Source organism: Dysidea avara, chromosome 15 (genome assembly GCF_963678975.1).
Source record: "Dysidea avara chromosome 15, odDysAvar1.4, whole genome shotgun sequence".
NCBI classification, from domain to species: domain Eukaryota; kingdom Metazoa; phylum Porifera; class Demospongiae; order Dictyoceratida; family Dysideidae; genus Dysidea; species Dysidea avara.
This window is the reverse complement of record NC_089286.1, coordinates 13,578,340-13,600,714: the sequence shown is the minus strand read 5'-3', so window position 1 is coordinate 13,600,714 and position 22,375 is coordinate 13,578,340. Positions and strand designations below refer to the sequence as shown.

At 37.6% G+C, this 22,375-nt stretch overlaps 2 protein-coding genes and 1 long non-coding RNA gene across 7 annotated transcripts in view; 1 reads left to right on the top strand and 2 right to left on the bottom strand.

Annotated features, from left to right (window-relative positions):
- Nucleotides 1-6,828, bottom strand: part of LOC136245389 (uncharacterized) — a 46,355-nt gene extending 39,527 nt beyond the window's left edge. For 4 of the 5 annotated variants that reach the window (XM_066036909.1, XM_066036911.1, XM_066036910.1 and 1 more), the window contains exons 1-5: nucleotides 6,697-6,826; nucleotides 5,853-5,885; nucleotides 5,391-5,427; nucleotides 3,213-3,277; nucleotides 1,929-1,973 (exon numbers count right to left, since the gene is read on the bottom strand). In XM_066036909.1, coding sequence (XP_065892981.1) covers nucleotides 1,929-1,973; nucleotides 3,213-3,277; nucleotides 5,391-5,427; nucleotides 5,853-5,885; nucleotides 6,697-6,799 — 283 coding nt within the window. In that variant the 5' untranslated portion in view covers nucleotides 6,800-6,826. Of the gene's footprint in view, nucleotides 1-1,928; nucleotides 1,974-3,212; nucleotides 3,278-5,390; nucleotides 5,428-5,852; nucleotides 5,886-6,696 lie in introns of all 5 variants that reach the window. The other variant, XM_066036913.1, reaches the window with a different exon arrangement.
- A 2,091-nt stretch (nucleotides 6,829-8,919) lies between these two features.
- Nucleotides 8,920-9,587, bottom strand: LOC136245783 (uncharacterized). Its single transcript, XM_066037256.1, has 2 exons — nucleotides 9,297-9,587; nucleotides 8,920-9,191 (listed from the first exon to the last, which is right to left on the bottom strand). Exons 1-2 carry the CDS (start codon nucleotides 9,561-9,563, stop codon nucleotides 8,997-8,999), a joined length of 462 nt encoding a protein of 153 aa, XP_065893328.1. The 5' UTR covers nucleotides 9,564-9,587; the 3' UTR covers nucleotides 8,920-8,996.
- Nucleotides 9,588-21,445: 11,858 nt separating this feature from the next.
- Nucleotides 21,446-22,144, top strand: LOC136245855 (uncharacterized). Its single transcript, XR_010696165.1, has 3 exons — nucleotides 21,446-21,514; nucleotides 21,563-21,768; nucleotides 21,832-22,144. It is a non-coding gene; the product is annotated as an uncharacterized lncRNA (long non-coding RNA).
- The last annotated feature ends 231 nt before the right edge of the window (nucleotides 22,145-22,375 follow it).

Here is a 22,375-nt window from a genome sequence, read left to right as displayed (position 1 = left end):
CGAGCTATTTCAAGATTGGTCTAATCTTTAAGATGAGAACCAGGATATACTGAGCATAATTGAGGTGCATATCTCAGTTCTATATATTCACAGAATTCATGTGAAAGGCAAAGCGTTAGAATGTATGACATGCTGATAGTTTTCCATCATTGCAAAGTAACCGACGAACAAAATATTCTTAATTTTGCCAAACAGTATGTACATATGGATAAGAGTTGGTTATTGAGCAGGCAAAGACCACTGGCTTCCCTTGTTCAGCTACAGAACTGGATTCCTCCAGTCCAAATGAAAAACTGTGTCCATTTTAGTCTCATTAATGCTTTACAAACAACACAATTGTATACCATCAAGAAAGGAACAAACCAGGCTTCTATGCACATGTTTTTAACTAGCATCCTTAATTGCTTTTTCTTAAACAATAAATAAAGCATCACAAATAGTACCATCCTAAGAAAGCCAGTAGCCTTTACATAGAGGTTTTTTTTTTTAAAATCTAAAATACTACTGGTTCTGTACCTCAAACACTGTGCAGAGCTGGTGTACAAGTGATGGATGAGTGGGCTGTAAGCTTAGATAGCTGCATTTTGTTGTCATGGTTACTGTTAAAGGGGAAAGCCACATTACTAGGATCAAGAGTCCACTCTCTTATTATGGACTCTTGCTAGGATGTATGTAAACATAATGTTTATGCCAAGTAAAAGCTTACTACTTGGTTGAAAGTACTTACAGTATAGCTACATGTACTTCTTATTGAAATTTCAGACGCAGTAAAAATGATGTTATAAAAACCACAAGCTACCATGTGGTTAATGCTATCATACATTTTCCCACTACTGGGATATGTACCTTCTCAAAAATAATCATGAACCTTATTCAGCAGAGACGGTACCGACAACCAAAATTTTGATGCTTGGCTCATGGACTATAATGTATTTGACTTTACAATGCAAGTTACAGAATGCAAATGCTAGTTTTCCAATACTGAGATATGACTCATTACGTGACATGGTGTAGTTTGTGCCCACATGCCCTATTTTTGCAGGCCCGGTCACAATTTTTAACCATGTGAGCACATTATATTTGTCTACTTTTCAATTTTTTGTCACTCATAACATTTAATGGTGCTGTGCTCTTCTGTACAAGTTTAGGCTGTTTAATATTTAATTGGCTTACCAACGCAAGTTACAGAAAGTAAATATTCCTTTCCAATACCAAGATATAAAATGTTATATAAACAGGGCATGGTTTGTACCCTTATGCTCTATATGTGGATGTCTGCTATATGGTTTGAGACTTCTACTATGCTGCAAGGCTACTGCTATACTGTGAATGTCAGTATGAAATTCAGCTAATGGAGCACCCAAACCAATGAAGACTAATCGGGCCATATAGTGTATCTGGCTGACTGGAATTAAAAATTAATATGAGTGAGCTTATAAGATGAAATTACTGCAGAATTGCTGACAAAAAACTTGAGCTACTGTTCTCTCGTCAAAGCTTACTACATCAATATAATTATTTGTGAGTAGATTTGTGACAGTTGGGCATGTAAGCACGAAGCTATATTATCAAGTAATATCTCACTCCTGGAATACCGTATTTATATTCTGTACTTAAGCCAACCACCAATTTGAAATTTAGAACACACAAGCTATCAGTCACAGTTGCTTGCAAGCTAACATGGCCAAGAAAAAAAACCTAAAGCTAAAAGTTGAATATATTCTCAAGATCAAAGGTATTTTATCCACTAAAGAGCAACAGACATGCTTACTGTAACTCCAATACAAGATTTTGTCATTATTACTACTTATTGATTGCTCAATTTATTTACACTGTAATTTAGGTCTGTGATCACAAGTAACAACAGAGCACACACTTTTACTACACTACAGTACAACATAGCCACCAATAGTGACTACCTATAGTACCTATGTTGTTGGTGAGAGACAATCTATGCTGGCTTTCTGTAGTAGCTATAAGGAAGTAATAATAATACAGTACTATATAGCTACATCACATACAACTGGTAGGCTAGTTCTGCACAAGCAGGTCTTATAGACTTTCCAAAGTTTCAAGTTTGACCTTTCATGACTATAAAATGAGCTATGTATATGTATATACCTACTCGAAACTATATCAGGAAATGAGACTTCAAGGAGACCAAAATACATATACCTTGCTTACGCGGGAAGTTATGGATGGCCAAGTTGACACGATTGATCAAGAAAGGCTATTATACCTGTTTTTACAGAGTCGGTCACTTAATGCATTTATACATCCTCACACACATCATGTACTTCTTTATGTATTCAATTTGTGACTAGGCAAGCAAAAAATAGGGCATGTGGGCACACAAAATTTGCCTTATTTTTCAAAGTACTGTCACCCATAACTTCTTATTCCTTTATACTATGGCCATAGGGTTTTCAAACTTTGTTGATATTGCATTTATCTGGCTTTACAACAAAAGTTACAGAATGTAAATACTGTATTCCAGTACTGAGATATGACTCATTAAGTGAAATGGTGTGTAGTTTACCCACACACCCTATCTTCAAAGGCCCAGTCACATTTGTTGACAATATCAACAGAACAGTGTACTTGTACTCTAAGCATATTAACTTTTGTCCACTTTGACTCATAGCATTCACTAAGAGTGTAACAAAAGGTAATTCATAACTTTTTACATCATCAATAATTCATAATGTTATTGCAGGTGCAATTCTTTGCATTTATTCAAAATTGCTACATTACGTAGCTATATAGTGCAGAATGCAATTTATACCAGTACTGAGACAAATTATAAAGTAAAGTTATTACTACGTATCACACATCATCATAGTTAAGCAAAAGTAAATAAAATTTAGTAAAAATCACTCTCAAGGATGTCATTCCCACATTAATTAATTATAGCTCTCATTAATCATGTAAGTAGTTTTCAATTTGCTTGATCTCGTTACAACTTTACAGTGACCAGCACTGAAGCTCTGTCAGCAACATGTGTTGCAGCCTTAGGATAACCTACGTTTGTATGCATTCATGGGTAGCTAAATACCAGAAAAGGTTTTAAAATATTTGCTACTATCAGCACTGCATCCTTGCTCAAATGTGACTCAAATTCATTCACTAGCTTTGCAGATTAGTCTGCCTATTTTGATGTCCATCCACCTTGGCACTATTATCAGTAATTGATTAATATCAATGAAATATACCTGTTGGAGTCTCAATATCATCATTTTCTTTTGAACTATCTATCCCAGTGTCCAAATCACATACTCTAAATAATTATACAGACCATGTTTAAATAAGAATACGTGAATGAATTTGTGAAAAGGTATCTTCTACACACATTCAACCATTTCTGAAATTGTAACTTGGCTTCCAAATATTGAAAATATAATATCATATTCCTGAAAATGTCTCTATGCATTAACTACCTACATACAGTACATAAAGCTGAGTTGTACTACTGTGCAAATTGTAGGTCCTAGTTGTTTCCTAGTAGAAGACATGAGTCATTAAATTGGTAAATTGGATGTGTGAGGAAGACCCCTTCTATGCAAATCCATTCACATACAGTAAACTACACACATCAGCTGTGCACAAAATAGCTAGTTACTGTAGTTACAGATACGTAATATGAGATTTAAATATCTCGTCACACAGGCTTGTTCTTTTAATTTAAGAAGCATAACAGACCTACAATTCCCTAATCATGTTGTTACTCTCAACTGTCTGAAATTCAAGTCATCAGTTGTATTTTTCATTACTCATCAAAGTTATCTATTAACTAGAACAGCTACATCAATTAGACAATGGCATGCGGACATTGCTCTGAAGTATGCAGGGTTTCATTCTAGTAAGACACCTGTGTACAGGTGTAGCCTACGTAGACTTCAAGAACCTTTGTGGATTCATAACAGCATTCCAATCACTACAAGCCATTGTCCAATAGCTAAGACATGCAGAGCTAGGTTGTGCAGTAACCCTAGCAGCCCCACTCTAAGAGTTAATAGCATCTACTTCTTTGAAATTTGGTGAACCAAGCCAACTCAATTTCCACCAGTTGGCCAGCCTTAATATAAGTATAATAATCATTACTTTAGATTCGAGCATTTGTGGTGGATTTCCAAGATGTCTATAAATCACTTATAATAATGTTTACTTAGACCCATTTCATGTTTTATTTTGCACACATGCAATTATGTAAACGATAATGAAAAACTACATAAGGGTTTTAATATTAACTTAGTACACTTCAGATCAGTCAGGGTCTGCATTATTAGTAAGTAACCCTAAGATAGTACAGCTCCTTTGGTGAATTCAGGCTCCATACTAAATTGCACAGAGCCCTCTGGTCTGAAGTTTAACTATTACATAAATAACACATTGACCACATAACGTGTCCATTTGATGACCTTCCTTGATGCTATAAAGCCTTAATCCTCCTTGTGTACAGCTATATGTACAGCTGAAACAAAATATATAATTATATGTACTTCTCCGCTATTAAAAGTTAGTTGGTGTCTTGTACTGTATGCATTATAGTGCCTTTTATTACCAGGTCAATATCATGTCAAAATAATGTGTGTGTGTGTGTGTGTGTGTGTGTGTGTGTGTGTGTGTGTGTGTGTGTGTGTGTGTGTGTGTGTGTGTGTGTGTGGTGTAGTGTGTGTGTGTGTGTGTGTAGTGTGTGTGTGTGTGTGTGTGTGTGGTGTAGTGTGTGTGTGTGTGTGTGTGTAGTGTGTGTGTGGTGTGTGTAGTGTGCGTAGTGTGTGTGTGTGTAGTGTGTGTGTGTTGGCAATTTGTTAAGTTTAGCTAGGCTCAGGTGGTTGGGTCATGTTGCACATATGCCTGATGATCGCATACCGAAAAAGATTTCATTTGGGTGGTTGCCTCAAACAAGACCTGCCCATGGTGTGAAGCTGAGATGGCGTGATAAGATTTTAAGAACTTTCCATCAGTGATTCATGGTACCCATCAAGCTCAAGACAGATGTTTATGGAAACAATTGGTTACTGAAGGAATAAATAATTTGTAGACTCGATCACAGTCTCAAAAGAAGCCCTTCTATTGTGAGACTTGCCAAAGGTCCTTTAGGAGAGCACAGGACATAGCTAGACACAAGTGCATAACTACCTGCCCTCGACATGGCCGTTGATGATGGAGAGTGAGATTCTTCAAGAAAAGCATCATCCGTGGGATGACTTCCATCCAAGTCCAACTGTGTGTACTGTAGCATAATAAGAAACTAGTATAGATATTACTGCAGCTGTACATACATGTACTCTGTGTGTGTGTGCGTGTGCGTGTGTGTGTAGCATAATAAGAAATTAGTATAGATATTACCGCAGCTGTATGTACATACAGTATAATCCATAAACACTTACAATCTTCTGTAACACTGAGCAGGTTCAATGCTGCTAACTGTGAAATAACAGATATAACACTCAATATAATTATATCGCAAAATATAATATCTTGCATGATTAATATTGAACAGTACTTTTGAAATGTTCTATACATAGTTTTATGAGAATTTAGTGCAAGGACAGTTTACTCAGATGTTAATGTTCCAAATAGTTAGCTCTATTATGGCAGTAAAGCAAAGTGTGCCCTTAAAACAAGGCATGTTGGTACATAAAATTTGCTTGCCTTAGAAAGTTCATCATCATGCACACATGACATATCAGTATGACTTTACAGTTAACTGGCTTTATTTATTCTGTTAGTAAGACTCTGTTAAGTAACATGGTGCACGCATTTTGTGCCTGCATGCTCTATATTTGTGGGACTGTCATTATTGTATATACATTGTTGTTTTCTTTGTCACAGCCATAATAACTACCTACCTATCGCAATGAGATCTGGACCTTCTTGGCTTCCTGAAGAGGAAGTTAAAGTGTGCATAGTAAACATTGCCATAATATCTATACTATATGAATACATATCATGTGGTTTCAGGTGGCTACTGGGCAAGTTAAGATTATGTTACATTTGCTTTACAGTGACTATCTCTCTTTGATGCTGTATGTTCAACTGAGATCCGTGTTGTTCTATTGCATAGTGTAAAATTTTATCATGATGAAGATCTGAATGTATCCTCCCAGCAAAGCAATTTGCCTGCTATAAAATTATGTCAGATACTGTATGTATGTTGCTTCTCTTCTGCCAGTAAAGTCAAAAATCAAAAGTACTTTTATGAATGTTAAGACTATGCAATATGTGTGAATGTATAAGTAAAGACCTTGAAGGATTTATATGAAATGGACTCATCAGTTGGTATAGTTGGTTTAATCCTGTACATATCCTTACATGATTATATTAACACACTGTAAATACTTTACTTATCGAACAGTGTGCAATCTTATGAGACATAAATATTTCAGAAGAACAATTCAAATTAACTTATGATAAGCCCATGCCTCTGCTAAGAAAAAACTGGGTTTATTACCAATCAAAGTTTTAGCTGGTATATATTGCAGATCACAGCTAAGGCTGTTAACTATACTATTATATAATTATGTTACTGCTGAAGAGAGCTCCTTACTGCAAAAGTGAGCATTGCTATGTATGTAACTAGCTATACACATCTATTATCCAGACAACGATTATTCATAAAAGTTCATTATGGTACTAAACATCCATTTAATATTTTCAGGTAACTGGTTTTATCACTACAAATTGTTAACTAACCTTTTGGTTCGGTATCTTCGATGTTAGTAGGTGTAGCCAAACTATTCCCAACCATATAGCATAAGATGATGCTACAAATAAGCACAATTGTTGAAGATGCCATCTTAGCTCTGAATATAGCTGCCTTAAAGTTCAGACTTAAAGTGTAAAATGAATAAACCTCCTTCAAAGTTAGCGATATATACGTATTCTTCTTAGCATCGGTATAAGTGCTGAAAGTTTCAAATACACTATATCATTACCACATTTCAGTTACATTATAATCATCAATGTGTATACGTATTATTGAATGTGTGCATGTATACAGTGAGAACATTACATGTGGACTATTTTATAAAGGTGTGTTTCTTTATTGATTGATTGGTGTTGCTATGTAGCAAATGCACATCTGAAGGATATAATTGGCTGTATCCAGAATTTAAGGATGTAATTTGTTGTCTCCATCAAAAGCTGTTGGGTAATGTGGTATTTTGTAGAGCATACCGACATGCCAGATGGTGTGGCTTGAGAAATGGTATTTGCATAATAGGTTGTCTTTTAGTATAGAAAAGTTATTATGGTCATTAGGGAAGCTGTAGGGTAATAGCTATTTCCCATAGCAGAAATCATATGTAGCTATGCTAAAAGTTCAGAATAGCAATAGAGAATTTGAACTTTCCAATACATACAAACTCAGAATTACATAAGAGACAGATCATAATCCTCTCACAGGAAATTCCATTTTTTGTAGTGGATGGCAATGTCTGTTATACACTCCAAAAGCAGCTACATATGTGAATGGATTTTCACAAACTGTTCCAAATCACACATTGAAAGTTATGAGATAAACGGTTTTAAAGATTTGAGACCATTGTAACTGGCCAAGGATTGTGAGCATGTGTATGAAACTTACACCAGAGATGCATCATCTAAATACTTTTAAGAGCACGCCAAGCACTTCTTGTTGATTGCAGAGTTCCCGCCAAATAAGATAGAAAATCTGACTGTTCTGTCTGAGGTATGCCACGATGTTACCATTGAGCTTGTGTTGCAGAGTCTCACTGGTGAGAATCTTCAGTATGCAACAGTGAACATTGAGGATGAGGCTTGCTTAGATGTTAGTGCTAGGGGTTTATGGGGTGGTCGACATCATCGAGGTTTTTTGATGTAAGAGTGTTTAATCCAACTGCTGCCAGCTACCGTGACACTGTACTGTTGCCTCTCTATATAGACTTTTCAAGCGTGAGAAACACCGAAGGTATGAACAACAAGTTCGTTAGGTGGAATTGGGTTCATTCACTCCTTTGGTGTTTTCCACCTTTGGGAGAATGGGCAGTACTGCTACAACTGTGTACAAGAGAATTGCATCCCTGCTGTCAGTGAAGAGGGAAACCCCTATACAGTGTTGTAATGTCATGGCTGCGATGCTCCCTCACCTTTTCTTTGTTGAGGCCTGCAATTTCATGCCTATGTGGAGCTCATTCCATCCGTGACAGCCCAGTGGTGATTGGAGCACTTGACCTCACAACATCTGAGGGTCAAGTGCTTCCTTCACATTAGCTTTGAACATCTTTGTCCAGCACTTTACCATCTAGTGCTGGGGGTGATGGCAAGGGGTGCTGGTCACCCCGTGAAAATAGTTGAATTTTTTAAAAATCTGAGCAGTTGGACAATGGAGGTTGAGCAAGAGTAAAGTCCATATAACAGCCTTTCGCGGGCTGTGCTGGCTGATATACAACACAATCAACACAGAAACGTTTGGACCCCTAGTACCACGGCCTATTGATAACCCAGGTCCTTACCAATGCCACAAGTCGCCATTCGAGCAGTTCCGGCACAGCACCCTGAAAACACCACTGTTAAAACCAGCCTCAAGCAGTTAGGATAATGTTTAGGCTTAAAACCAATAGTATAGTAGTGTAGCTACCGTGTTAGTTTAATTTTGTCCGATCAGTGTGTGCGATTTGGATCAATTTTCCCGAGATCAGGCCGGAGTCACATATAAGCGAATCCATTTAATTTCAAGACTGTGCTTTAATGGAGATAGCTATATGGGAAATCAGTGCTAAACAATAATAGCTGTAGATAGAAACCATTTATCATACTAGAGTGTAAATTGCATATGGGCATTCGGTACAGTTTTTTCTGTAATTTAGTTGTTGTGTCCTTGTCAGATTTCTAAAACACATAGTTAAACACCACCAAAATATTTGAATCACTATCATTGATAATAAAAAACAACTGAATAAAATTAATACAAAATTACAGCACATTTTATATGCATACATAAAATACATCATCTTTGATTACATTTTGTACAACTACCTGTACCATACACAGTGTCCTAAAATATTAATGTGGCAACTGGATCTAGTAGAGAGCTCTCGAACCTCAGGGACTGTTGGTTCTTCTTCTTCTTGCTCTTTTTCAGGGTCTTCTGGATCTTCTTCATCATGACCAAGCCGATATACACCCACTTCATGTTCTATTAACTTTACCCTGCTGTCCATACATACCTACACAACAATAATATGCTTATAACATAATAATATGCTTATAATATGCTTATAGACTATGCTTTATAATGATGTAATGGTTTTGTGTACATCTTGTAAACTTACCAAAACTAGAGCTTGTTTTGATAGGCTTCCTACTAACTCATCTCCTAATGGCTCCAACTTGCTCTGAACTTCTGAAGGTTCAGGAATATTTGACTGGTAACATTCTACCATCTCCTTCACTTTTTTAGCATCCTCAGGATTCTTCAATGTCACCTTGTATCTGTTGGTAATGGTTTCTCCTTGCATCTTATCACAGGAGAACAGTGGGGCTCCTGACACAATCTCCAAGATTACTGTGAAAGTGATTGCAATGATCCACTGATTCATTTTCTGATTTGTTTAGTCACTCTATTGGTTTTTAAATTGCTTGCTGCATGCCAGAAGCATGCCAGTTTATATAGCAGTACATTGCAGCCATATGGTACTGGTTATTGTATGGCTTATAACCCAACTAAATTTGCATGTAAGTGGATTAGTCTCTTATGATGCATGAAAGTACATCATAAAATCACATTTCTTAGTAATATATTCACAATTATTTAACTGGATTTGACGATACGAGGCTTCCACACAAATTGCAGATGTGCAGCTGTATACGTATGCCATTAGTTTCCTACTGGACAAGCTGCTTTATCAAATATAAAAAGTAATATACTATAGCTAGCATTCAGTGAGGTGAAGTGACTGAAGTCACAACTGATTGAAATCATAAGGAATGTGGTTTTGTCATTTGATCACATAACAGATCCATCAATCACTACATACATTGCTAAGTAGCTATGTACGTACCTTGGTGAAAACTTATCTCATGTGACTTTTTAAATTTCAACTGTAGAGTCAGTTCTTTCCTGAGTTGCCTAGAAGTGAATCATTAGCAGCTCACCAAAATCTTGTTACCAGCATTGGTGGATCATGAAATGTAATAATTATAGTGGAACCTGCTTTAATGACCACCTAAATAGAAGGCCATCTCTCTATAAAGACCACCTAAAATTGAGAAGTTTATACATTAACCCACTTGTCTAAAACAGCCTCATTTAGGCCAAGAAATCATGGTGGGTTCTAACTTTAATGTTACGTATATCGAAGCTAGTTGTATTTCTGTGTGATTTTGGCATTTATATCTAAAATACATAATTATGACTTGTTTATGTGTCTGGGTATAATTTGTGTTCACACGGTCTGTTGGTCACTTTTACCAGTGTTATCTACATCAGCAACTACCACTGCGTACAGCTGAAACAGAAGTACATACGTAGCTGCCATTTTGTGATGTAAGAACACAGAGCTACACACATTTCTGTTGTAATAATGTAGGCTGTACCAGCTGTTGTTAAGGAATATCCTGTCGGAACTCAACAGAAATTGTGACCAATGTAAATTCACAAGAATAAGAGAAATTGATATTAGAGGGATTTATGACACTTTCCACAATAACAATGTCAGAAACCATAATTTGTACTACCGTATGTATATGTGTCAGTTGGAAGCCCAGCCAATGGCCCATATATTTCTAAGTATAACCCATTCATGAACCAGCTGAACTACAGTATTTCTCCTAGCAGCAGTTGCTGTTGACATTCCTTTTACAAGCCACAAGCACTGTGAAAAAAAAAGAGGGATATAAGATGGTATTCCAGTGGCTTATTGAATACAAAAAAGCTTGATACTAGTAACCGGTAACAATTTCACATAAGGCTTTAGTTAATGTGTTAACCATATATGTCAGGCCAGTACCCAGGGGGGGAGGGGGGGTTCGACCGAACCCCCTATTTTAAACTGGAAATTTTATTTTTACTGCAAAACGATCTTTTCAACTATAATCTGTGTTCTAGCATTCATCACACGCCTTCCATGGCTTCTACCAGCTGAACCGCGTGTGGTTTCCAGGTATTAACCATAGCGCTTCGAGGTTATCTGTGTACATAGAAACCGCTTTAATGATGTATGAATACAGACAGTGGTTTTCTCTCTATCGCTAAGGCTTCTATTAGTAATAAGGATATCCATCGAGCCATCCTTGACTGAGAGCTAGGCGCACGCCCATAGCCGGCCAAAAGCCGGCTGTGGGCGTGCGCCTGGTTTACTGAAATTGTTTCCGTATAAGTGTGTGTGTGTACCTATCTACATATCTACCTATCTACCTATGTTAGGGTCCGCAAACCGAAAAATCGATATCTTCAAATCGACTTACAAACTATAGTCATGTGTAGGGATAGGCCTAATCAAAAAAACACTAGAGTGGCAGCAAATTTCGTCCATCTCTTCTAGTGAAAATAACGCGAAATACCTTGAATTCAATCGATTATTCGCCGTCGTAATTTGTAATGTTATTCTTTTAGGCCAAAACTCTCTCTCAAGCTTTGAGAGGTTATCCACTCTTACTATGGAGTATAGGTAGTTTAATATTGATATTTGGTAGTGGCGTCGCGCGCATCGCCGATCGGCGAATAAAAAGACGTTTCGTGATCTGGAGCACAGCAGACTTGCAGGAAATACTACAACATTTACTACAGTGATCACCTCCAAGTCAAGTACCTGTGTGCAGAATATGGTGTGGATTGAAGTTTGTTGACCATCTGGCTGAGATCAACTTCGCCAGATTTAGGAAAAATTCCTCCGCGATCCAACTAATACTGCAGTCTCGTGCACATAAGCACCTTTAAGTGCGTTGAATTATGGAAATGATTGCTCAGCACAAGTACAAACTTCCAGCGAAGGCTAGATTACGAACACTTCAATCAATTACGGCATGCGAAACGCGATTTATTGCACAAAACCAAGCCTCTCGTAGCTAATATATAATTTTGCAAAAATATTGTGGAATATACTTGCCCGGTGACAACTACTCTGATTGCAATTAATTAGATTGTTGATGAATTTCAGTAACATTATGTATCAAAAATCAATTTCTGACTGTTCCATAAGAATGTCTGACTGCTCTATTGGAGAGTTTCCTTTAAGTTCTACATGTTATAGCTATGTTGCATTGGTGTAAATTGACCTATATATTAATGTGGCATATTGCATGCTATAGTAAAATCATTGTGCCTTTTTCTGAAAAATATCTTCTTCCTCATACTCAACAGGGTTAAAAGGTATAGTCTAGACATATAGCATCTGCATTTTCATTTTGATATGCAATGTACTATTTTGTACGTATATGCTGAACCCACCTATGCATGGGGACAGTATTAGCAATAATTATAGTAGCTATCAAAAGCAGAAACCAAGGGTTTGCTCCAATTCCATAGTTGATGGTAGGGAAGAGTGGCTCTGCCGACTACTGTGAGGATAAGTAAATAAAATCAAAAGTTGAGATATATGCCTGAAAGCAATCTTCAAGACAACAGTTAAATGTATGTACATTTTGTATATCCTACACAGCATAATTCATACACAAATACTGACTGTATTTATTCCGTCTATGTTATGGTGTTGGAACTAATAGTCCAAAAATTCTACCTAGGCTCAAGCAAAAATAGACCACAGCCCCAAATAGTGAATAACATTAGAGTCATTTATAGATTTGAGGTTCGTTTTGTCTCATTATAGGGAGTTTTTAAACATAGATGTTCCAGTACTGAATAAAGGCAGGGTCAGAATATGTAGTATTGGAACACTATTTTTGCTGTGTTATATCTGTGTGGGCCACTCTTATACATTCCATATAATTTTCCAAACTACTAAAATTCTACCTCAACAACTTCGAAATCAGGACCCAGTGCAGGACAAATTTTCAACTATTTGAATTTTGTGAAAATATGGTAATACAACAATGTCATCGCGATAATTACTCTAAATTCAATGACATGTGACTATACTGCTCTTATTAAATGTTTGATCTAACCCATTATAACTGTGTCAATTTTCAAGTTCCAGTAAATCATCCGATTGGCATCTCATTATAACAATTAAAAACAAAATTTCTTCCAAATAACTAAACTTCATTTTTAGAGATTTTGTGTCATGGAATTGATAGCTACTATGTTTTTAATGTCTTGCACAGGATATGATAATAGCTACTATAGGCATGATTGAGACTGAATAAGTTGCAATTGGTACTTTAGTACAAAATTATAGCCACCAGGAAATATCATGGCTTTGTATGATAGTTTTCCATGCAGATATGATTTCAAGGCATGTAAGAACTTGTCTGGGGAGCATACCATCTGACCTTGCATGCTACTGCATCTGAGTATCACATGAAAATAGATGATCAGATAATTATAAGCTCTGATTTAACTATCAAAAAGGTGTGCATGATTATAACTATGCATGCTGCATGACATGCATAGCTATAGCTATATAGATCTGGCCATGCACTAAAGACCTCCGGCTCCATCCTTGCTACAGAAATGATCATCTTACTGTGCTCACAATGATTCAGTTATAATCATATCAAGTCAACAATATTATGCTGAGTTCCATAGGCGGAGGAAAAGGGGGAGCTAGGGGGCTGAAGTCCCCACTCAGAATGATATCACACTGAAATTATCTTTCTTGGAGTGGGACTGAAAACCGTGATAAAGATTGAGATACTCTAATAGAGCAGTCACTCTAATAAAGTAGTCAGTGTGTAGCGAGCTATGTAAGGATTTTTATGTAGTTTATAATATTAGTAGGCATTCCAGTATCCGAGATTTTTTAATAGAAAAATTCTCCGTATATTCCCCAATAGAACCCTGGCACAAAATAACAACTCGTGTTTAAACTTGGGATTGCTCCGTCGTCCGAGCTCCCATGAGGATGAAAATCGCTGTGGGGTTTGTCCACACGTTGATCATCATGAAAATCTTAGTTTTATCGTGCGCGTTACATATAAGTAAGTTTTGTGTTGTAATCTTTTCAAGCCATGCAATGTATGCAGAATACTTTAAAACTTTTCAAAACGTACTGCCGGGTGGAAGGGTAGTCAATGGTACTTACTTTAAAGTCAGGGGCGTAGCCAGGATTTTTTGAAGGGGGGTTCCAGCAAGCCGCTGAGAGACTTTCAATATTTTAATAAATCAAAACTCAGCAAATTACTATATTTTATGCAAAAAGTACATTAATTATGATGCATTATTAGCCTGGCCTAACCACGTGCAGCTGTATCTGCAATTAGCCACAAAATTCTTGCACAGAAATCAAGACACACGGTAGTGTGTCGTGCGGCCCAAGAAGCCGGCGCGTAACACCCGTGAGTATATTGACAGGAAGAAAGAAAACGCAATTTTCGCACCTCCGTAGCTCTGTGCTTCCTTGATGAAACAAGACGATTTTTGCTGTGGACATGCCCCCCAACTGCAGCACTCTACATTCCAAATTTGAGCGAAATCGCTTCGCGCGTTCCCGAGATATGCGACTTCAAAAATTGGCTGAGTTTCTTCGTTTTTTTTTTCTTCTTCTTCTTATTTTTCTTTTTCTTGTCGCACACTTACAAAAACTGCTATAAAACTCGAACGCGTTATCCGATTGCCTTGAAATTTGGCACACAGAAGGGGGGTATAAAGGCGCATCTCGGTACCAACTTTGGCTGGAATACCATAAACAGACAAAGAGTTATGAGCGATTATGCACGAAAAATAACACCAATATGTTGTCACGCCTACAGGGTAAACCGCGTATGGGAAGAAGCTGAAAATCGGTGGGTGAATAGGTTAACTATTGAACCTCAAACCTTTTGTGGTTTGAAAGAAATCGAGCTAAAAACCAGGAAGATACAGCGAAAAAATCAACAGTGTGTAACAATTACGCAATCGAGATTAGCTAATTTTTAATATTTTTATTTTATTATTATTATTATTATTATGCTTGCCACGCCTACCAGGTAAACTGCTTGGGGTAATGCTTTCAAAATCGCTGTACAGATGGAGTTATCATCTTAGAAAGGCTCTTCAATGGTGTAGAAGAATCAGACTTAAATCCACGGAGTTATAACACGAAATCCAACTTGGTGTAGCAAGTGCGAGATCGAGATACTCTAATAGAGCAGTCATCCTAATAGAGCAGTCACCCTGAACAGAATTAAAGAGATCAGTTAGAAATAAGTAACCTGTATAGAGATCAGCTACAAACAAATCACCCTGTAGAGAGTTCAGCTACAAACAATTCACCCTGTTAAAACATCAGTTAGAAGAAGATTTCTTGTAGAGAGTTCAGATACAAACAAATCACCCTGTTGAAAGATCAGCTAGAAGATGTCACCTTGTAGATAGTTCAGTTACAAAGAAACCACCATGTAGAGAATTCAGCTACAAACTAGTGACCCTGTAGATACATCAGCTAGAAGAAGTTACCTTGTAGAGAGTTCAGCTACAAAGAAACCATTCTGTAAAGAGCTCAGCTGCAAACAAATCACCTATACAGAATCCAGCTACAAACAAATCACCCTGTAGAGAGATCAGCTAGAAGAAGTTACCTTGTAGATAGTTCAGCTACAAACAAATCATCCTGTAGAGAGATCAGCTAGAAGAAGTTACCTTGTAGATAGTTCAGCTACAAACAATTCACCCTGTACAGAGCTCAGTTAAAAGAGGTTTCCTTGTAAAAAGTTCAGCTACAAACAAATCACCCTGTAGAGAGATAAGTAAGAAGAAGTTACCTTGTAGATCGTTCTGCTACAAACAATTCACCCTGTAAAGAGATCAGCTAGAAGAAGTTACCTTGTAGAGAGTTCAGCTACAAAGAAACCATCATGTAGAGAATTCAGCCGCAAACAAATCATGTATAGAGAGTTCAGCTACAAACAAATCTCCCTGTAGAGAGATCAGCTGGAAGAAGTTTCCTTGTAGAGAGTTCTGCTACAAACAAATCACCCTGTAGAAAGATCAGCTAGAAGAAATCACCTCGTAGAGAGTTCAGCTTCAAAGAAACAATCATGTGAGAGTTCAGGTACAAACAAATTGTCCTGTAGAGAGATCAGCTAGAAGAAGTTACCTTGTAGAGAGTTCAGCTACAAAGAAACCATCATGTAGATAGTTCAGGTACAAACAAATCACCCTGTAGAAAGATCAGCTATAGAAGAAATCACCTTGTAGAGAGTTCAGCTACAAAGAATCTATCGTGTAGAGAGTTTAACTACAAACAAATCACCCTGTAGAAAGATCAGCTATAGAAGAAATCACCTTGTAGAGAGTTCAGCTACAAAGAAACCATCATGTAGAGAGTTCAGCTACAAACAAATCGGCCTGTAGAGAGATCAGCTAGAAGAAATTACCTTGTAGAGAGTTCAGCTACAAAGAAACAATCATGTAGAGAGTTCAGCTGCAAACAAATCACCTGTAGAGAGTTCAGCTAGAAACAAGTCACCCTGTAGAGAGATCAGCTAGAAACAAGTCACCTTGTAGAGAGTTCAGCTAGAAGAAGTAACATTGTAGAGCTACAAAGAAGCTACCATGTAGAGTTCAGCTGCAAACAAATCACCCTGTAGAGAACTCAGCTACAAACAAATCGCCCTGTAGAAAGATTAGCTAGAAGAAGTTACTTTATAGGGAGTTCAGCTATGAACAGATCACCCTGTAGAGAGTTCAGCTACAAACAAATCACCCTGTAGAGAGTTCAGTTACAAAGAAACCACCATGTAGAGAGTTCAGCTGCAAAAAAAATCAATCACTCTGTAGAGAGTTCAGCTAGAAGAAGTCACCTTGTAGAGAGTTAAGCTGCAAATAAATCACCCTGTAGAGAATTCAGCTACAAACAAATCACCCTGTAGAAAGATCAGCTAGAAGAAGTTACCTTGTAGAGAGTTCAGCTACAAAGAAACCACCATGTAGAGAGTTCAGCTGCAAACAAATCACCTGTAGAGAATTCAGCTAGAAACAAGTCACCCTGTAGAGAGATCAGCTAGAAACAAGTCACCCTGTAGAGAGTTCAGCTAGAAGAAGTCACATTGTAGAGAGTTCAGCTACAAAGAAACTACCACGTAGAGAATCCAGCTGCAAACAAATCATCCTGTAGAGAGTTCAACTAGAAGAAGTCACCTTTTAGAGAGTTCAGCTACAAAGCAACCACCATGTAAAGAGTTCAGCTGCAAAAAACTCAATCACCTTGTAGAAAGATCGGCTAGAAGAAGTTACCTTGTAGAGAGTTCAGCTACAAAGAAACCACCATGTAGAGAGTTCAGCTGCAAACAAATCACCTGTAGAGAGTTCAGCTAGAAACAAGTCACCCTGTAGAGAGTTCAGCTAGAAGAAGTCACATTGTAGAGAGTTCAGCTACAATGAAACTCCCATGTAGAGAGTTCAGCTGCAAACAAATCACCCTGTAGAGAACTCAGCTACAAACAAATATGCAGTGAAAAAGATCAGCTAGAAGAAGTTACCTTGTAGAGAGTTCAGCTACAACGAAACCACCATGTAGAGAGTTCAGCTACAAACAAATCACCTGTAGAGAGTTCAGCTAGAAACAAGTCACCCTGTAGAGAGATCAGCTAGAAACAAGTCACCTTGTAGAGAGTTCAGCTAGAAGAAGTCACATTGTAGAGAGTTCAGCTACAAAGAAACCACCATTTAGAGAGTTCAGCTGCAAACAAATCACCCAGTAGAAAGTTCAGCTATGAACAGATCACCCTGTTGAGAGTTCAGTTAGAAACAAGGAATCCTGTAGAGAAATCACCTAGAAGTATCGCCTTGTAGAGTTCAGCTACAAACAAATCACCTGTAGAGAGTTCAGCTACAAACAAATCACCCTGTAGAGAGATCAGCTAGAAGAAGTTACCTTGTATGGATTTCAGCTACAAACAAATCACCCTGTAGAGAGTTCAGCTACAAAGAAACTATTCTGTAAAGAGCTCAGCTGCAAACAAATCACTTGTACAGAATTCAGCTACAAACAAATCGCCCTGTAGAGAGATCAGCTAGAAGAAATTACCTTGTAGATAGTTCAGCTACAAACAAATCACCCTGTAGAAAGGTCAGTTAGAAGAAGTTACCTTGGAGAAAGTTCAGCTACAAAGAAACCATTTTGTAAAGAGCTCAGCTGCAAACAAATCACCTGTACAGAATTCAACTACGAACAAATCACCCTGTAGAGATCAGCTATAAGAAGTTACCTTGTAGATAGTTCAGCTACAAACAAATCTCCCTGTAGAGAGATCAGCTAGAAGAAATTACCCTTGTAGAGAGTTCAGCTACAAAGAAACCACCATGTAGAGAGTTCAGCTGCAAAGAAATCACCCTGTAGAAAATTCTGCCAGAAACAAATTGCCCTGTAGAAAGATCAGTTAGAAGAAGTTACCTTTTAGAGAGTTCAGCTACAAAGAAACCATTCTGTAAAGAGCTCAGCTGCAAACAAATCACCTATACAAAATTCAGCTACAAACACATCACCTGTAGAGAGATCAGCTAGAAGAAGTTACCTTGTAGATCGTTCAGCTACAAACAATTCACCCTGTAGAGAGAGCAATTAGAAGAAGTCACCTTGTAGAGTGTTCAGTTACAAAGAAACCACCATGGAGATTTCTGTAATCAATATATGTGACCGGATTTGCGAAAAGGGGTCTTCCACACACATCCAATTCCATAAATGTTGGAGACCATAACTCAGTGTTCAAGTAACATAATTATTAACCTGAACATTTCACCATGTATTCAGCTATAGTGGTGCTCACCACTGCCCAAATATCAAGGCAATAGCTCTTTCCAATCTGAAGTTATCAATTGTCAAAGTTGGCAAATTGGACCCCTTTTCGCAAATCCGGTCACATATGTATTATACAGTATATATAATTTGTACATTTACTGATAAAATATTTAAAGTACATCTACTTCATCTTTTCTTCTTCCTGTAGTAAAGAAAAAAACATAGGTTAAAACAGTCCCAAAGCTGGCCATAGGCCGGCTTTGGGGTATACAAATACAAAAAGAAATGAAATCTAATCCAAAACAGCCAAGCTGTAAAAAAAAGTGTGCGGCCCTCAGAAAGGCTATGGTGAAAAAAGATGTGAAATCCAAGGTGGCGGCCAAGAAATGGCTGTGATGGTAGGTTAGTGGTAAAAATTTTAATAACGACAATTCAGGTGAATTTTTGTGAAGCGGCACAAAAATTCACCTGAATTGTCATTATTAAAATTTTTACCACTAACCTACCATCACAGCCATTTCTTGGCCGCCACCTTGGATTTCACATCTTTTTTCACCATAGCCTTTCTGAGGGCCGCACACTTTTTTTTACAGCTTGGCTGTTTTGGATTAGATATGCTTATGTGCTACAACTTACTAGAATCTGGCCTTCTAGATTCTGCATGGATTCTTTTCGAAAAAAACTTTAGAATGCCACCTGAGGTAGCACTTTTACGCTTCATTTATTTCGTAGGTGTGCACATGTAAACACGTGTACACGTGTAAACATGTGTATTCTTATAAATTCATTCGCAATAGCGAGTAGAGGTACTTGAATTCCTCTGCCTGAAGACCTGTAGCTACCCATTTCAGTGGATTTGTGTAAGTTAATTCAGTTCTAGTTAACCAGTATCACGATTTAAAAAACTTAACTCTGAAAAGGGGGTTCGTCCGAACCCTTTGAACCCCCCCTGGCTACGCCCCTGAAAGTGCGTAGTTACTTCGCTCGTGTTAGCGATTTTCAGCTCCAGAGCAATTTTCTGATGGCTGTGTCATCAGCTCAAAAGTATAACCACTTCAAAGTCTGCATAACAATGCCATAATTGAAACCACAACTCCACCTTAAGTATTGTTGCATCATTGTGGCACCTCCACTGTAGTTGTTTACCTTTACAAGTTGTTAACTTGATGTTTTTACTTACTTGAGATAGCCACTCACCTATAAATATACACCATTGTATTGAGAAGTGTGCAGTAGGTGAAACATTTGCTCACCACAAAGCATACAAAGATCGCTGAGATCCGATATGATCTGAAGTTATTCTCATTACATGTACAAACTTGCAGCTAAAAGCAACTGTAGTTTCAAGATAGTCCAGATTGCTAGATGGCTTCCTGATTCAATTGTGCCATATCAGGGGCAGATCCATGGGGTGGGGGGAGGGCTTTGGGGGCTGAAGCCCCCCCTTCATATTTAGGCTTTACTTGATCAATATGCTGAGTATTATAATAATAATAATAATAATAATAAACTTTACAGTGTACATATACCTACATACATACAAGTTGCAGATGTTGGTATGATACAATTGGGACATATGGCAGCACACTGATGGTCCACTGACATCCTGTGTCAGTGGCCGGAAGCTAAATTGTAGCAGTGATTAGCTACAAAGTTTACTTACTAGTCTAAGATTACTTAAAAGGGGGGGAAGTTAACAGTTAAAGGGAGTTGAAGTTAGGTTGGTGAGGGATCTTTGAACACTTTGAGCATGGACATAGAAATGAAAAAGAGCAGGTGTTGTTGGAGGTGAAATTGGCAGTGAAATGATTCCACAGATAATCTAAAAGTTTGGCCTTTATCTTGAGTGGGTTGTCCTGGTAGTTGATAACGGGAAGGGCATTCCAGATGCGAGGAAGCCGGTTAAAATAAAAGTTACTAGTGGAATTGTCAGGTAATCTTGTTTGGAGTAGCTTGTTTCCAGAAGCTAGACGTGTGTGACCAGTTGCAAATTTAATGAAATTATTGATGTCAAATCCATTATGGGGGTTGTGGAGATTTTTAAGAAAGAACATCACATCATTTACATCAAGAATGTACATCAGGGGTAGCATATGGAGATTAATAAGACGAGACTTGTAGTCAGTAGAGTAATCATTTAGAATGTATTTAGTTGCACGCCTCTGAACACGTTCGAGTTGTTGAATGTGCTTAATTAGGTGGGGTTTCCAGATGACCGAGCAGTAGAAAAATTGGGATCTAACAAGAGAGGTATATAGTCGAGATTTGGCTTGGACATAATTTTGTAGGGAGAAAGATCTTCTTAGAAGTCCAAGTACCTGATAGGATTTGGAGATAATGTGGTTATAGTGAGCATCCCATGACAGGTCGCTTGATAACATAATTCCTAGATCTTTGTATGTATCAACACAAGAAATCTGGGAGGTGCCGATATTGTAAGATGTTGGAGATTTCCTTTTAAAGGATAGCAGAAAGATTTTTGATAGACCGAATAGAAGATTCCAGTGGGTACTCCAAAAGTTTAAATTATTTAAGTCTTCTTGAAGTTTAAGTGAATCTAGTGGTGAGGAGATAGTTTTGATGCATTTGGTATCGTCTGCAAATAGAAACAATAGACAAAATTTAATGATGTCCGGAATATCGTTAACATATATGAGAAATAGAAGTGGGCCAAGTATACTTCCCTGTGGGATTCCGGATAGAACTGGGAGAAGGTGAGACAAAGAGTTGTTAATCTTCACACACTGATAACGATTAAGTAGGTATGATTCAAACCATGACCAAAGCTTGCCAGAAATTCCAAGTGATCGAAGTTTGAATAACAGTTCCTTGTGGGGGACACTGTCAAAAGCCTTTTTGAAGTCAAGATAGACTACATCAGTTTGGTCATTAGTACTATGTATGGTGTTCAACATGAGAAGCAACTGTTGCACTGTGGATCGATTTTTTAAGAAGCCAAACTGCTGAGGTGAGAGAAAACTTGAAATGTAAGAAATGGTTTTGTTGTAAACTAGTTGTTCTAATACCTTAGATGTTATACAGAGTAGAGAAATTGGACGATAGTTAGTAACTTGAGTCTTGTCACCAGATTTATGTACAGGAACAATCGTGTGTATGCGCCATTCATAAGGTATGGAGCAACTATTTAAACTGATTGTAAACAAATGGTGCAATGGCTTAGCAAGAATGTTAGCATATTGTTTGAGAATCCTTGGGCCAATACCATCAATACCAGTGGCCTTGTCAGTATGGAGTGAGACGAGTGCTTCATATACTTCCTGTTCAGATATTTGGATTGATACTAAATGACATCTGACAGATGGGTCAATTTTGTCAGGGTAGGGTGGGAGTACGAAGTCTGAAGAGGTAAACACAGAGAAGAAATATTCATTAAAAAGAGAGGCTTTATCAGCACTGTCAGTGGCAGGAGCACCGTTGTAAAGGACAGAGGATGGTATAGAGCTGGATTTTTTGACACTTCTTATATATTTGTAAACCATGGAGTTATTATTTGGTGCAAAGTTAATTATTAACTTTCTTTCAAACTCTGACCTGGCTTTATGGATTTCATCAGA

Excerpts from the sequence above, each read along its gene's own strand:
- LOC136245783 (XM_066037256.1), bottom strand. The coding sequence starts at position 9,563 with ATGAATCAGTGGATCATTGCAATCACTTTCACAGTAATCTTGGAGATT. Across the intron at positions 9,192-9,296 it reads CAAAACAAGCTCTAGTTTTG|GTATGTATGGACAGCAGGGT; the intron begins GTAAGTTTACAA and ends ATTGTTGTGTAG.